General features: G+C 47.9%; 1 protein-coding gene across 3 annotated transcripts in view; it reads left to right on the top strand.

Annotated features, from left to right (window-relative positions):
- Positions 1 to 597: 597 nt before the first annotated feature.
- PTCH1 (patched 1) overlaps positions 598 to 11,590 on the top strand; it is a 71,423-nt gene continuing 60,430 nt past the window's right edge. For 2 of the 3 annotated variants that reach the window (XM_051642938.1, XM_051642940.1), the window contains exons 1-2: positions 598 to 986; positions 2,593 to 2,785. In XM_051642938.1, the coding sequence (XP_051498898.1) occupies positions 606 to 986; positions 2,593 to 2,785 (574 nt within the window). In that variant the 5' untranslated portion in view covers positions 598 to 605. Of the gene's footprint in view, positions 987 to 2,592; positions 2,786 to 3,271; positions 3,333 to 11,590 lie in introns of those variants that run through there. The other variant, XM_051642941.1, reaches the window with a different exon arrangement.

Consider the following 11,590-nt stretch of genomic DNA (forward strand, 5'->3'; position numbering starts at 1 on the left):
GCTTTCAACTTTTTTTTTTTTTCCCCTGCCTCTCTCGCTCTCTCTCCGCTCATACCACCCCCCCCCCCCCCCCCCCCTCCCTCCTCCTCCTCCTCTTTATCCAAATGGAGAGAGTTCTTTTTTTCTTCTTCATCTCATCTCTGGAGCCGAGGGGCTGCAGCTCGGTGCTGCCGCGCACACGCAAGGGGAGAGCGCCAGGCAGCCGGCCGCCCGCCGCCGCTGCGGCGGGGCCGACCGCGGAGCCCCGCCGGCCCTGCGGCCCGCGGGAAGCAGCCCTGCGCTGAGGCAGGATGGTGCAGCGCGGCGAGGCAGATCAGCAGCAGCCGCGGCCCGCCGTGCCGCCGCCGCGCCGCCGCCGCTGAGCGCCGCCGCGGACAGCAGCTTCCCGAAGGCAGCGGCGGCTGGAGGAGGCGATTTCAACGGGAGCGGAGGAAAGCGCGGCGGCAGCCGGTGGGGGGGCGGGGGTCGCTCCCGCCCGCCCGCCCTCGCCGGGCGCGGGGAGCGGCCGCCTGCAGCTCGGAGTCCGCGCGCGATGTGGCAATGGGAGGCGCGGGGAGCGACTCGGCCGGAGCGGCCGCGGCAGCAGCCGCCGCCCCGCGCCCCGCATGAGGCGGCCGCGCCGCAGCAGCCCCAGCAGCAGCGGCGGCGGCGGCGGCAGCAGCCTCCGCAGCACCAGCAGCCAGCGGCCCGCAGCGCCGCCAGCCCCCCGCGGCCCCGCCGCGCCCCCGGGCCCCCGGGCCCCGCCGCGCCAGCGGCAGCTCCCTCGTCCCCCCGGCGGCGGCAACATGGCCTCGGCCGGTAACGCGTCGGAGCCGGAGACTAGCAGCAGTGCGGGCGGCGGTGGCCACCCCGGCCGGGCGGCGAGGAGCGGCGGCGGGAGGCGGCGAAGGACCGGAGGGAATCGGCGCGCCGCGGCGCCCGACCGGGAGTATCTGCAGCGGCCAAGCTACTGCGATGCGGCTTTCGCCTTGGAGCAGATCTCAAAGGTGCATTCAATCTCTCTTTTTTTTCCAGAGAAACACGCTAGTGCTAGTGCTGTTTTTCGGCGGGGGAGGAGGGAGGTGGTGTGCTTTCTCGCGGGGGTGGAAGGAGGAGATGGAAATGAAACAGCCACCAATAAAATGCTGGGAAAAAAAGAGAGGGACGTCTGTGACTCTTCAGTGCGGGAGAGTGCCCTCCTTCCCTTCCTTCTCGCCTGTGCCTGCCCTGGTGCATGCTTGCGCTGCGGCGCACTCCTTTGGTTAAACTTCCCGAGACAGCTCCCGGCCTTCCCCCGGCTAGCCCCCGGCCCTCTCCCCCGCTCCCTCTCTGCTTCCCATCCGCCTCTCCATCCTCTTGTAGAGGGCAGCGACCTTGGCAACAAGCGCTCCCGGCCGGTACTGGGGAGAAAGCGGGCGGCCGCTTATCTTGGCAGAAGTTGTGCTTTTGTGAAGTTCTCCGCCGAGCGCCGACACGGCGACCGCCCTCGGCGAAGCGGTCCCGGAGCAGAGAGAGCTTGCAGTGGTTTTCTTTCCCTCGGCGGTCGGAGGGGAAGCGAGAGCTGTAAACAAATTGCCACCTTAGCCCTGCCGCGCAGGTCGCGCCGGTACCAGCAGAGTGCCGGCCGTATTGTTGGCGGGGAAGGGCTAGGGGTGCTGGGGCGCCCCGCAAGCCCAGCGAGGGCGGAGCAGGGGGGCGGCCCCGGCCGCCAATCTCCGCCGGCCAAAAAATGTTCAAAGTAAACAACCTCGAGTCGCTGCTTTCCTGCAGGGATAGTTTCACTTCAAGGAGCGGATTTCTAGGCTTTGTAAGAAGGGGGAAAGCAGGAGGAGGAAAAAAATTAAATTCCATGTGGCTGCCCTCTTCCGTTCACAAATACTGTCGTAACTTACAGATGGCAGTTCTACTTCCTAATTCAGATCACACAGCGTCTCCAAAATCTACGGAAATAAATTACTTCTGATCTTACAGCGCTGCTCACCACGTGGGTTCTGCCTCAGCACCAAACCCCTGCGAGAAGCTGGGAATGGGGAAAACGGCAGCAAACTGCTACCGACTAGCTTTCAGTCGCCACCGGTTTCCCGCCCCCTCTTACACCTCTGCCCTCCGCCCCCTCTCCCCCTTTTTCAGGGGTATAAGGATAACAGAAAAAGGGGCTTTCTTCTTTCTTGTGGTTGTTGAGTTTCATCGGCAGTAGTTACCTGGTTACCCTGCCCTGGAGTCGCGGCTCTTGCAACGGCAAATGTTTTGTAGCCTGAGCTGCGGGTGGTGCCTTGGGCATAAGAAGAGTATGTTGGGCCGCGCAGGCAAGGGTGCAGGGTGCTGATGTGGTGGCACCCTGACCCTCTGTGTCGGTGTCGAGTGAGGATGGCTACCAGCAGGTACCTACGGTGGCCTTATGCATGCGCCTAAGGGTGGCTGCCCGGTACGGACGTGAGGCTGCCCCAGGTGCTCATCCTTACTTCCAGGGACGTGGGAAGGCTCCTCGTGGGTCAGGAGCTGCCTTGCTGGTGGGAAGGCCTGGGGTCAGTCCCCGCCTGTCCCTGGGCGCGGAGGAGTGCGTCTGGCGGCCTGCCGCAACCCCTCAACCACTGACCTCTTCTTGCCTTGCAGGGGAAGGCGACGGGACGGAAAGCGCCGCTGTGGCTGCGAGCAAAGTTCCAGAGACTCCTATTTAAACTGGGCTGTTACATTCAGAAAAACTGCGGGAAGTTTTTGGTTGTCGGCCTCCTGATATTTGGGGCTTTCGCTGTAGGACTAAGGGCAGCTAATCTCGAAACCAACGTCGAGGAGCTGTGGGTGGAAGGTAAGGCCCGGGTCCCCCTTTTTCTTGTTGCCACGCCTCCCCGCCTTGCCGGCCGTCAGCTTGAGCAGCTGAGGCTGGAGTGCGTGCGTGTGTACGCTGTGCACAGGCCGCCCCGCATGCCGGGGAGGGCCAGCCGCCGGCGGGGAAGGAGGCGCGGGGCGGGCGGTGGCCGGGGCGGGCGACTGGCCTTGCGCCGGGGCGCGCGGCCCCGGGCGGCACGTACCACTTCCCCGCTCAGGGGGGGCCCGGTGGCAGGCCCTCCGCGCCGCGGGAGGCGCCGGCCCGGCCCGGCCCCAGCCACCCCGCTCTCCCGCCTCCGGGCAGTTCTCCGGTGAGGCAAGGCGGCGGGCAACGGGTTTCTACGTCCCGGTCGGCGGTGGGAGGCGGCCGCGCTGCTGGGTTGCGCCCCTCCGCCATTTTGCGAGTGCGTGCGCTCGCAGCGGGAGGAGGGGGCTAGCGGCCGGAGCGCGGCGCGGCTGGGCGGGTGCCTGTGTGTGGTCCTGGGGTTGGACAGCTTTCAGCTGTGGGGGAAAGCGTTTGTCTCAAGGTAAAAGAGCAAAACAAACAAGACAGAACAAATAAAAAAGAGGAGGGAGAGGGAAAAATAAAATAAAATAAGAAGACTGCCTAGGCAGAGCGGGGTCTGGCGGGAGCGGGGTGGCCGCGGGCGGTGCGCGCGGCGGGGGCGTTGGCCCCCAGGCCCAGCCCGGGGGCGCCGGCGCGGGAAGGCAGACTTCGTATGGGAGAGGATTGATACCAGGGGCCGGGGCTTCGCGGCCTGCCCTTCGAAACAAATACCCCCCTCTCGGGACCAGAAGCCGTGGGGGTGCGGGGTGCGCAGCGCGGTGCAGCCCTCGCAGGCCCCGTGTGTGTCCCCGGGAGTGGGGCAGCCAGCCCGGGCGCGTTACCCCGCGCCGAGAGGCACAGCTCCAAGCTGCCCGGGGGTTCGATCTCTGATTTTCTGTTTTGTGGGGGGGAGAATAGTATTTACTTTGCATCGCATTCCCCCATTAGCTGGGTTGATGTGAAAACAAGAGTTCCTTGACTGCAGTAGTTATTCTGGGTTTATGTCAAAGTCGCTTGCAGCAGAATTTGGCTTATAAAAGTTAATATGCAGGGCTGCATAAATAAATCATTACTAAATACCTCTCTGTATGTGCGCGTGTGGAAAACCTAGCGCTGAGTGCAAACAAAGTTGTCGGCTGTTAATAAAGGTGGTCTGTCCCATCCTGTGAATGAATTAGAACGGATAGTACCGGGTTCCATCCTTGCAGATGACAGGCATATTGGGGTCAGGATGAGGTTCACAGGTCAGTTAGTGAGTACTGGTATTTCTGTTTTGGAAAATAATGTGTTGCAAACTGAACATTTTTGATCTGTGTAGTCCAGGAGCCTACAATATAACAAGATCTGCTGCTGACAGCCCTGAGAAACAGAGCAGGGAGGCAGGATCCCATCCATAGGCAGACATGTGCAGTCACAGCCTGCAGGTGTTACTAGGTGCTGTGTACCTTAAATGCTAATGCAAATAATCGAGAACATCCTTTTTCTTCTTCCCACCTTTTTTTTTACCTTTTTTTTTTCCTTTTTTTTTTTTTTTTTAATCTTTTAAGTCCTTGTGAGGTGGTTGTGGCAAAATTTCTTTTGCCAATTTTTGGTTACATGTGTTTTGTCTCTGCTTCTCTGTAAGCGTTTGGTAAATAATGCATAACTGTAGTTCCACCTAGCATGCTTCCCTGAGGTTTACTTTCCTGATACTATTTGGGTTCACTTACTTAGAAGGGTGATCCTATCCCATTAATGACAGGTGCTGTTTGTGATGCCTGTATGACTGGCCCAGCAGTAAAAATGCAGTTCTCCAGGGTAAATATGATTTTCAAAGTAGCCACTTGGTTGAGTTGCTGCACTGATCTCTTGTCATGTCATTATAGCTTCATGGAGAGGGGAGGGAGAAAAGCAGCTGGTATAAAATCTGTTTGAAATTGATCTCAGAAGTTTTTATGGCCAAGATGAATTCATAATGCAGCTAATTGTACAATGTTGACTTATGTAATTTAACATCTAGTGAGTTTAGTTTTCATGTCAGAATTAAATAATGTGAAGTAGGTGTATGAAAACTCTGCATTATAGATCCTTGCATTTATAAATTGAAAAAAAAAAAGCTAGCTGATTAAGGTGAAATAAAAGATGAAGTATTCTGGTTTTAATTTAAATTCTAGTTTTTCTATTCTAGCACTACATGACTGTCTATGTAAAAGGGCATGCTAAAACTTTCTTGGTAGAGACTCTTAAGTGTTTTGCTCATGAACCAGGCTGTTATACAAATTAACCTAACAAATAGCACTCATGTATTTCTGTCGCTAAACTACAGACAGAGTACTATGTGAGAGCTGGAAATGGAATGAGTACAGAGAGATATAATATGGAAATTGTGTTCTTCCTGTGCAGAACTGGAAAGCAGTGCCCTAACTAATTTTTCTGCACTTTTTTTTTGCACCTGGCCCTACCAGCTCTAAAGTACACCCCATGGGGGTTATTTTACTAAGGGATGCTTTAGATCAAATTTTCTTTTAGTAGAAGTGGTGGCTGAATTGCCCTTGGAATTAACGTAGCCGTCATCTTTTGTTGCCTTTATCTTTTCTTTACCCAGAGTTTGAATGAACTGGGTAATATTTGAACAAACTGGGTACTATTGACCAAATATGGTAGATTACATGGAATATATTTCAAGTAATATATTTTATTTGCTACTGAAGCTTTTTACAAGTTAATATTGCTGAATAAATTGCTAGTATTTACACAATGAAATTGATTTTGTATGGTGTATTTCTGAATACCATGGAGCATGGAACATAATACAGCACTGAAGTTTGCTGGAAGTTAACGGTTCCTTTAAAACCATAACACAATTAGTTAAAAATAGTGAAGTCTGAATGAGTTTTAAAACTATGCACATTCCAAGATAACTTATTACTAGTCTGGGCCTGAAGTTATTATGGCTGAAATATTTACACAAAAAGTTTAGAAACCCACCTGGCAGGCAAACTTTCAAAGAGAGAAAAAGAAAAACAGATCTCCAAAACATAATTCTTTAAGTTTTCCTGTAGTATTCTTCCTTCTTCAGAATTTGTGCCAGCACCCTTGGCCTTCTCTGAGCCTCCTGATACCAAAGTGGCTTTCCTCTCAGCTTGTTTCTTGGCACTAAGTGTTGCGGAGTAACTTTTTCTTTTTTTTTAAACACAATCGTCCTTTGGCTGCTGTTCACAGCACTTCAGTTAGTGCTGTGTATCACATAGAATGCTCTCAATCCATGCTCCTGTCTTGTAGTATCTCGGTTCTCTAAAATATTTAATTTAATTGGGATACATGTCTGTTTCTGCTTAGCTCATCAGCAGGTCTGTCATCCCCATGTGCACACCTTGCTACTGGGGATGCTTGTTTTAGTTTCTTGGGCAAACAATTTCTGGACTGGCATTTTAATGGCACATCTGTTATCCACAGCCATTCAGCTTTAGTTGAACTGCTATATGTGGGTGTCCATGCATACTGGAGTTGTGGAGACTGTTTAGCATCTTTATACATCGTATGGCCCTGAGAGAACAAAAAGGGCTTTGCATTGATTTCCTCTGTGGCTGAATTTTGTTGGAAAGAGGTGTGCTTTCAGAAACATCCATTCATAACTAGAAAGTACTCTGGATGAAAGAGAAATCATGCCTATAACTGGTTATGTTTTTTGCTGCCGCTCTAGTAAGCACTGTGTTTGAACAGCAAACAGTACATTCACAGCTTTCTGCTTCCGGAAGAAGATAGTCTTGTAGCTCTGGAGCAGGTTCTGTTAAGTGGAGCTTGAAATTTGGCTGCTGCAACTCCTTGAATGTTGCTAATTAGGGTACCTAATAAGAGCTGAGATGCTCTAGTCTTGTTCCTTGATACTACATTTCATGTCAATATTGCCTTGGGATTCCCCCTCTCCTCCCACTTTCTTCATGGCTTTTTCTTTTTTAAGAAGTTTAAGATCATGGATTTTTTTTCTTCCTTTCTTGCTTTCTGCACTTTCTGCACTAGCTGTAGCTCAGTCAAACCTTTCCCTCCTCAAGTACCCCACTTCACAAAGCTAACTAAGCTCTAACATGCAGAGCTTCTTCTTTAAGCCAGTTTGAAGGAAGAGGGTGGTGATACAGTTAGGGACAGGACATCCTGCAGGGAAAACAAAATGCCTCAGTAGCCACATAGTTCAGCTGTGGTATTTAGGTAAAGTGTCTTCTAGTTCTAAATGAATTAGGAGTCAGTGTGTATGGCAGAAACTTTAAGTGAAGACTTGAGCTATGTGTAGTATTGTTTCCTTTCACTCTTAAGAAGCAAAAATACTGTAGTATTTATGGCTGACTGATCTTAAAACATTAATCTACACATGCAACATAAGAATGAGGTTAAAATGAGGAAAGCATGTGAGTGATGCAGGAATTAGTATTATTTCCATAAATTCTCTGCTTGCTTAACACAGCAAGATCAAGTGCAGGTTGAGAGGAAGGTTACTCTTAAATTCTGCCTAAAGCACCAGTTAACTTTACACTAGTGTTCTTTGAAGATACAAAAAAGAAGAGGAAAGGAACAGATCTTTGTGAATTTGTTGTTTCAAGAAGACAAAATTATGTGAGTGGGCTGGAGTAACAGATTTGGTTTGAATACAGTTAGCAGGGATTTATCTGGACAAGTAGTTCTGTTCTCCCACAAATGTGCACATTTGTTCACAGCAGCAGAGTGGTACTGCACCTGTACCACCACATCAATACAGAGTAGATGGCAGAAGTTACTCTGCTGGTGAACCTGTGGTGGGATGTTGGTAGGCTCTGTGAAAGTATGGGGGATTATGCCTGATCACATAACCAAATCCATTAGTTTCATATGGATCAGGTGACATAAGAGCTTACTTATCTCTGAATACTGTCTTGCATTGTGTTGTGTCCCTCAGTGTGTGCTAAAACTTCATTGAATGGTGTTTATCTGGAGTATTTCCAAGTCCACTGTCTTGGTTGAATTAAGTTTTATTATTTATTATTTGGTTTCTCAAATGGGAGAGTAGCAGTGGTGTTTCCACATGATGGTTCAGGGTGCTCATCTAAGCAACGTCCTGGTTTTGACATTTATTTGTCAAAATGGAGGAATACTTCGGTCTGTGCTTCTGTTTTCATAAATGACATAAAATTTAAATACTTAAGCTTTACATTATGCTTGTGGGTAAAAATCTCAGGTGATTGGGTGTTGTACTCCTGTGAAGTTAAATTCTCTCTGTTTCTATATACTGAAAGTTGTTAAGAAGTTTGTTTGAAGATGTTAGTTATGTGGATGTTTGATTGTCATATCTCAAGGGCCCACTATTAAATTCAAGATCACCGGGAGTTGCTGCTAAATTCCATCTTGACAGGTGTCCACTGTGCTGTAAAAGTTTTAAAGAGAGTATAGCATGTGACAATTCTTGGGTCACTGAGAAGCTAAAGGGTGAAATTCTGAATTAATTAAACATAATGGCAGAACTTGGAATTACTTTAGTGTAGCTAGGCCTTTACCCATGTACAAAACCACAGCAAACTAAATGCTTGCCCCCACTCTGCCTCTTCTGGGAAGGGCAAGAAGAATATCTCCTCCTATAGAAGTGCCACCCCCTAGGCTGTAAGTGCATGGTTGCCTTTTAGATTTTAGAGACATATAATTTACTCAAGGCTGCAAAAAGTTAATCTTCATTATTATTTCCAAGCTTAACACACTGTTGCCAACACACCAGAATGTGCCCTACAGGTCCTTGTTTGGAAAGGTCCCTTTCCTTTTCTGTTGAAACATATATTTAAACAGAGCAGTGCCTTGGCTGCACCATTCACCGCTTCTTCTCTTCTAAACTTTGAGGGTCATCTTGCACTCTGGAAATTTTTATGCTTATGAGCAGGTAGTGAAGGCATTTCTGTTATTCTGAAGAGCTTGAATATTTTGGTATAGAAACTGTGGAGTGAAACAGAACAGTTAAAAGCAACATTGCTCTGTTGTTCGTCCCCATGCAACTGCTGCTGAGCAGAAACTGGGAATGCAGGTAAGAGCTAGCCTAGCTGTAGGATGGCTGCTGCTGGACCAGGGTGCTATGTGGAGGAGGTGGTGCGTGGTTTGAGGTGTACTACTAGCTCCAGTTACCTGCTAAGTGGACTGTTTTTGTTTTGTGGAGAAAGGGCCTTTCTTTCTCATTATTCCTCAGCAGACACTGGGTTCAGACAAGAATGAGCTTAAAAAGCCATGGGTACTCGAACTTGCTTTCAACAGAGAATGCATTAAGGAAAACTCTAGCTCCTCACCCCGACTCTGTCAATTTTAATGATTTATTTTTTTCTGTGGAAAAGATGGTTCCAAACCCTGTTCTTAAGTAGTATTTGAGGTGGTTCCCCAGAATGTGGTAATACTATGTAGCATATGCATGTAACAATTCTTGAGAACTGGACAAATTTGAAGGCTGTTACATGCAACTGGATGTTTCAGTTACATGTAACTGTTAGGAGGCTCCAAAATATGACAGCTTCCAGATGTATGAACCGACTGATCCCTTTGTTTAGATTATACAACACAGCTGATGCCTAGATTAGTGCTGGCTGGACAAAGCTATGGGAGATTTGTCTGGTTTCCACAATGCCATGTTTATATTTCGTTTGGATTTCTTCTTCAAAGCTGACCTCCCTATGACCTGTTGGAACTGTGTCCACTAGGATGCTCTTTTTAATGTGTCTGCAACTGCTTTTCTTTTTGTGTCTAATGGAACTTGTTTTCATTTTGACACTCGTGGACTTTAATTCACAGTCTTTTTAACTTGATAGTGAATACAAGCACTCAGGTAAAATGGTACTTGAAAAGTTTTCTGCTCCACAGCTGGCTTTTTAAGAGTATTCTGATTGGTTAAAACATTGTTTTGGTTTATAGCCCTGTGGGGCTGTTTCTTGTCAGGCATTTTCTCCTGTATATAAAATAAAGTTGAGTCTTCCAGCTTTTGCACAATGCTTTTTTTCTCACAGATGATGGACTACAAATTATAGAACTTGGGGAAATGGCAGGAACCTGAATCAGGGGATGTTTAGTTTGGATACCAGGAAAAGCTTTTTCACCAAGAGGGTGGTTGAGCACTGGAACCAGCTCCCTAGGGAGGTGGTCACAGCACCAACCCTGCCTGAGTTCAGGGAGCATTTGGATGATGCTCTCAGGCACATGGTGTCATTCTAGCGATGCCCTACACAGGCAGTGTGTAGGGACAGGAGTTGGATTTGATGATCCCGATGGGTCCCTTCCAACTCAGCATATTCTGTGATTCTATGATGGTGTGTATAAAGGTGGTTCTGTCTGCTTTCAGGAGTTCAGCAGGAGCTGGAGTGCATAGTTTTAATTCTTCTTTATGTCTGCCTTACAGTTACATATATTTTCTCAGTCATCCTTATTTATCTTCAGTACACCTTTGGTTCTTCTAATTTCTCTAATCTCTCCTGCCTTGTAGTTTACAGTAGGTCTTTCCCCATTTGTGTTTGAGAGTTACTCTACCTGGGAACACCTGAAGAAATCAGTAAAACCCCTTAAGGGCCAAGTGACAGTTCTACAGTAAAAAATGTAGTCCCTTGTCAGAGTTCAGAAAGATAAAGATACACAACTTTAATTATTACTTACAGAAACTGTATGGTTTTCTTCTGTTGATGCTTTACTGCAGCAAGAAATTCCCGAGATGGTGCCTCATGACAGAAAACTCAGAGCTTTGAAGTATGATTTCTATTCTGAGAATGCATGCTGTCTTATAATGGCCATTTTACTTCTGGGTCCATGAATCAGGAAGAACAGGAACATATTTTGCTCCTATTTTGTGTGATCAGTGCTATTTTATTATGCACTAACAGTGTGCTAAATATGACCAGTGAATACCAGATACAATAAGCTATGTTCATCCTTGGTGTTAATTGAGTGACTTTGGCTTGGAGTATTTTTTCCTTGTACATTGCACTAGAAACAGGTTGAATAGAGGTGCAAGGAGTAACCTTGAATTCAGAATTCAAAAATAAACCCTAGTTTTCAAAATTCCTTCCCCCCCCTGTGTAAACTTCAGTATCTGTAAATACAATTGACTTGTTAGTGTTTTTCCTCCTCTTTTAATTCAGTATCACCTCTGTTGCTATAAACATTCTGAATTTGGCAGAAGTGGTAGTTTCATGAGGTAAAAAACCCTTTATGGAAACTGCTGACCATATAGATGTTTTGGTGTACAGAGGATTATATTTTTTGTTTTAGAATGTATGTATTTGCTTTAACTTCTGCTTGGTTTTGGAAAACTTAGTTATTTCAGTGCTTGAGCAAAATATGTAAGAGGTAAGGGAGTGTGCAGAACCTGACTCTTTCTGCAAAGGTGCTGCTCCTTTAGAGAATTGTACTGAACTTAATTCCAGCTTCAAATATAAAAGTAATTATTGTATATTTGAAACATCTGTATTTTGTTCATGTGCAAGAAAAAGCTGGTATTTTTAAGGCAAATGTTCAGTGTTGTACATTCCTATACCTGAAGCTGGAACTGAGCCCTGAACTGTAATACAGTCTTCATATACTAAAAGGGAGATAAAAGAAACACCCTTCACTTATTTACCAGTCTTATGCATTTTTGCTTCTCAGTCAGTAAACAAAAGCTAAGTGCAGCAAAGTAGAAATCGGCAGTGTTAAGTCAAGTTGTATTATCCGCGCCCCCCCCCCCCCCCCCCCCCCCCCCCCGTTAAATCATTGCTTAAGGGCTTCTGGCCCCTAGCT

The sequence above is a fragment of the Apus apus genome, chromosome Z, assembly GCF_020740795.1.
Source record: "Apus apus isolate bApuApu2 chromosome Z, bApuApu2.pri.cur, whole genome shotgun sequence".
NCBI classification, from domain to species: Eukaryota; Metazoa; Chordata; class Aves; order Apodiformes; family Apodidae; genus Apus; species Apus apus.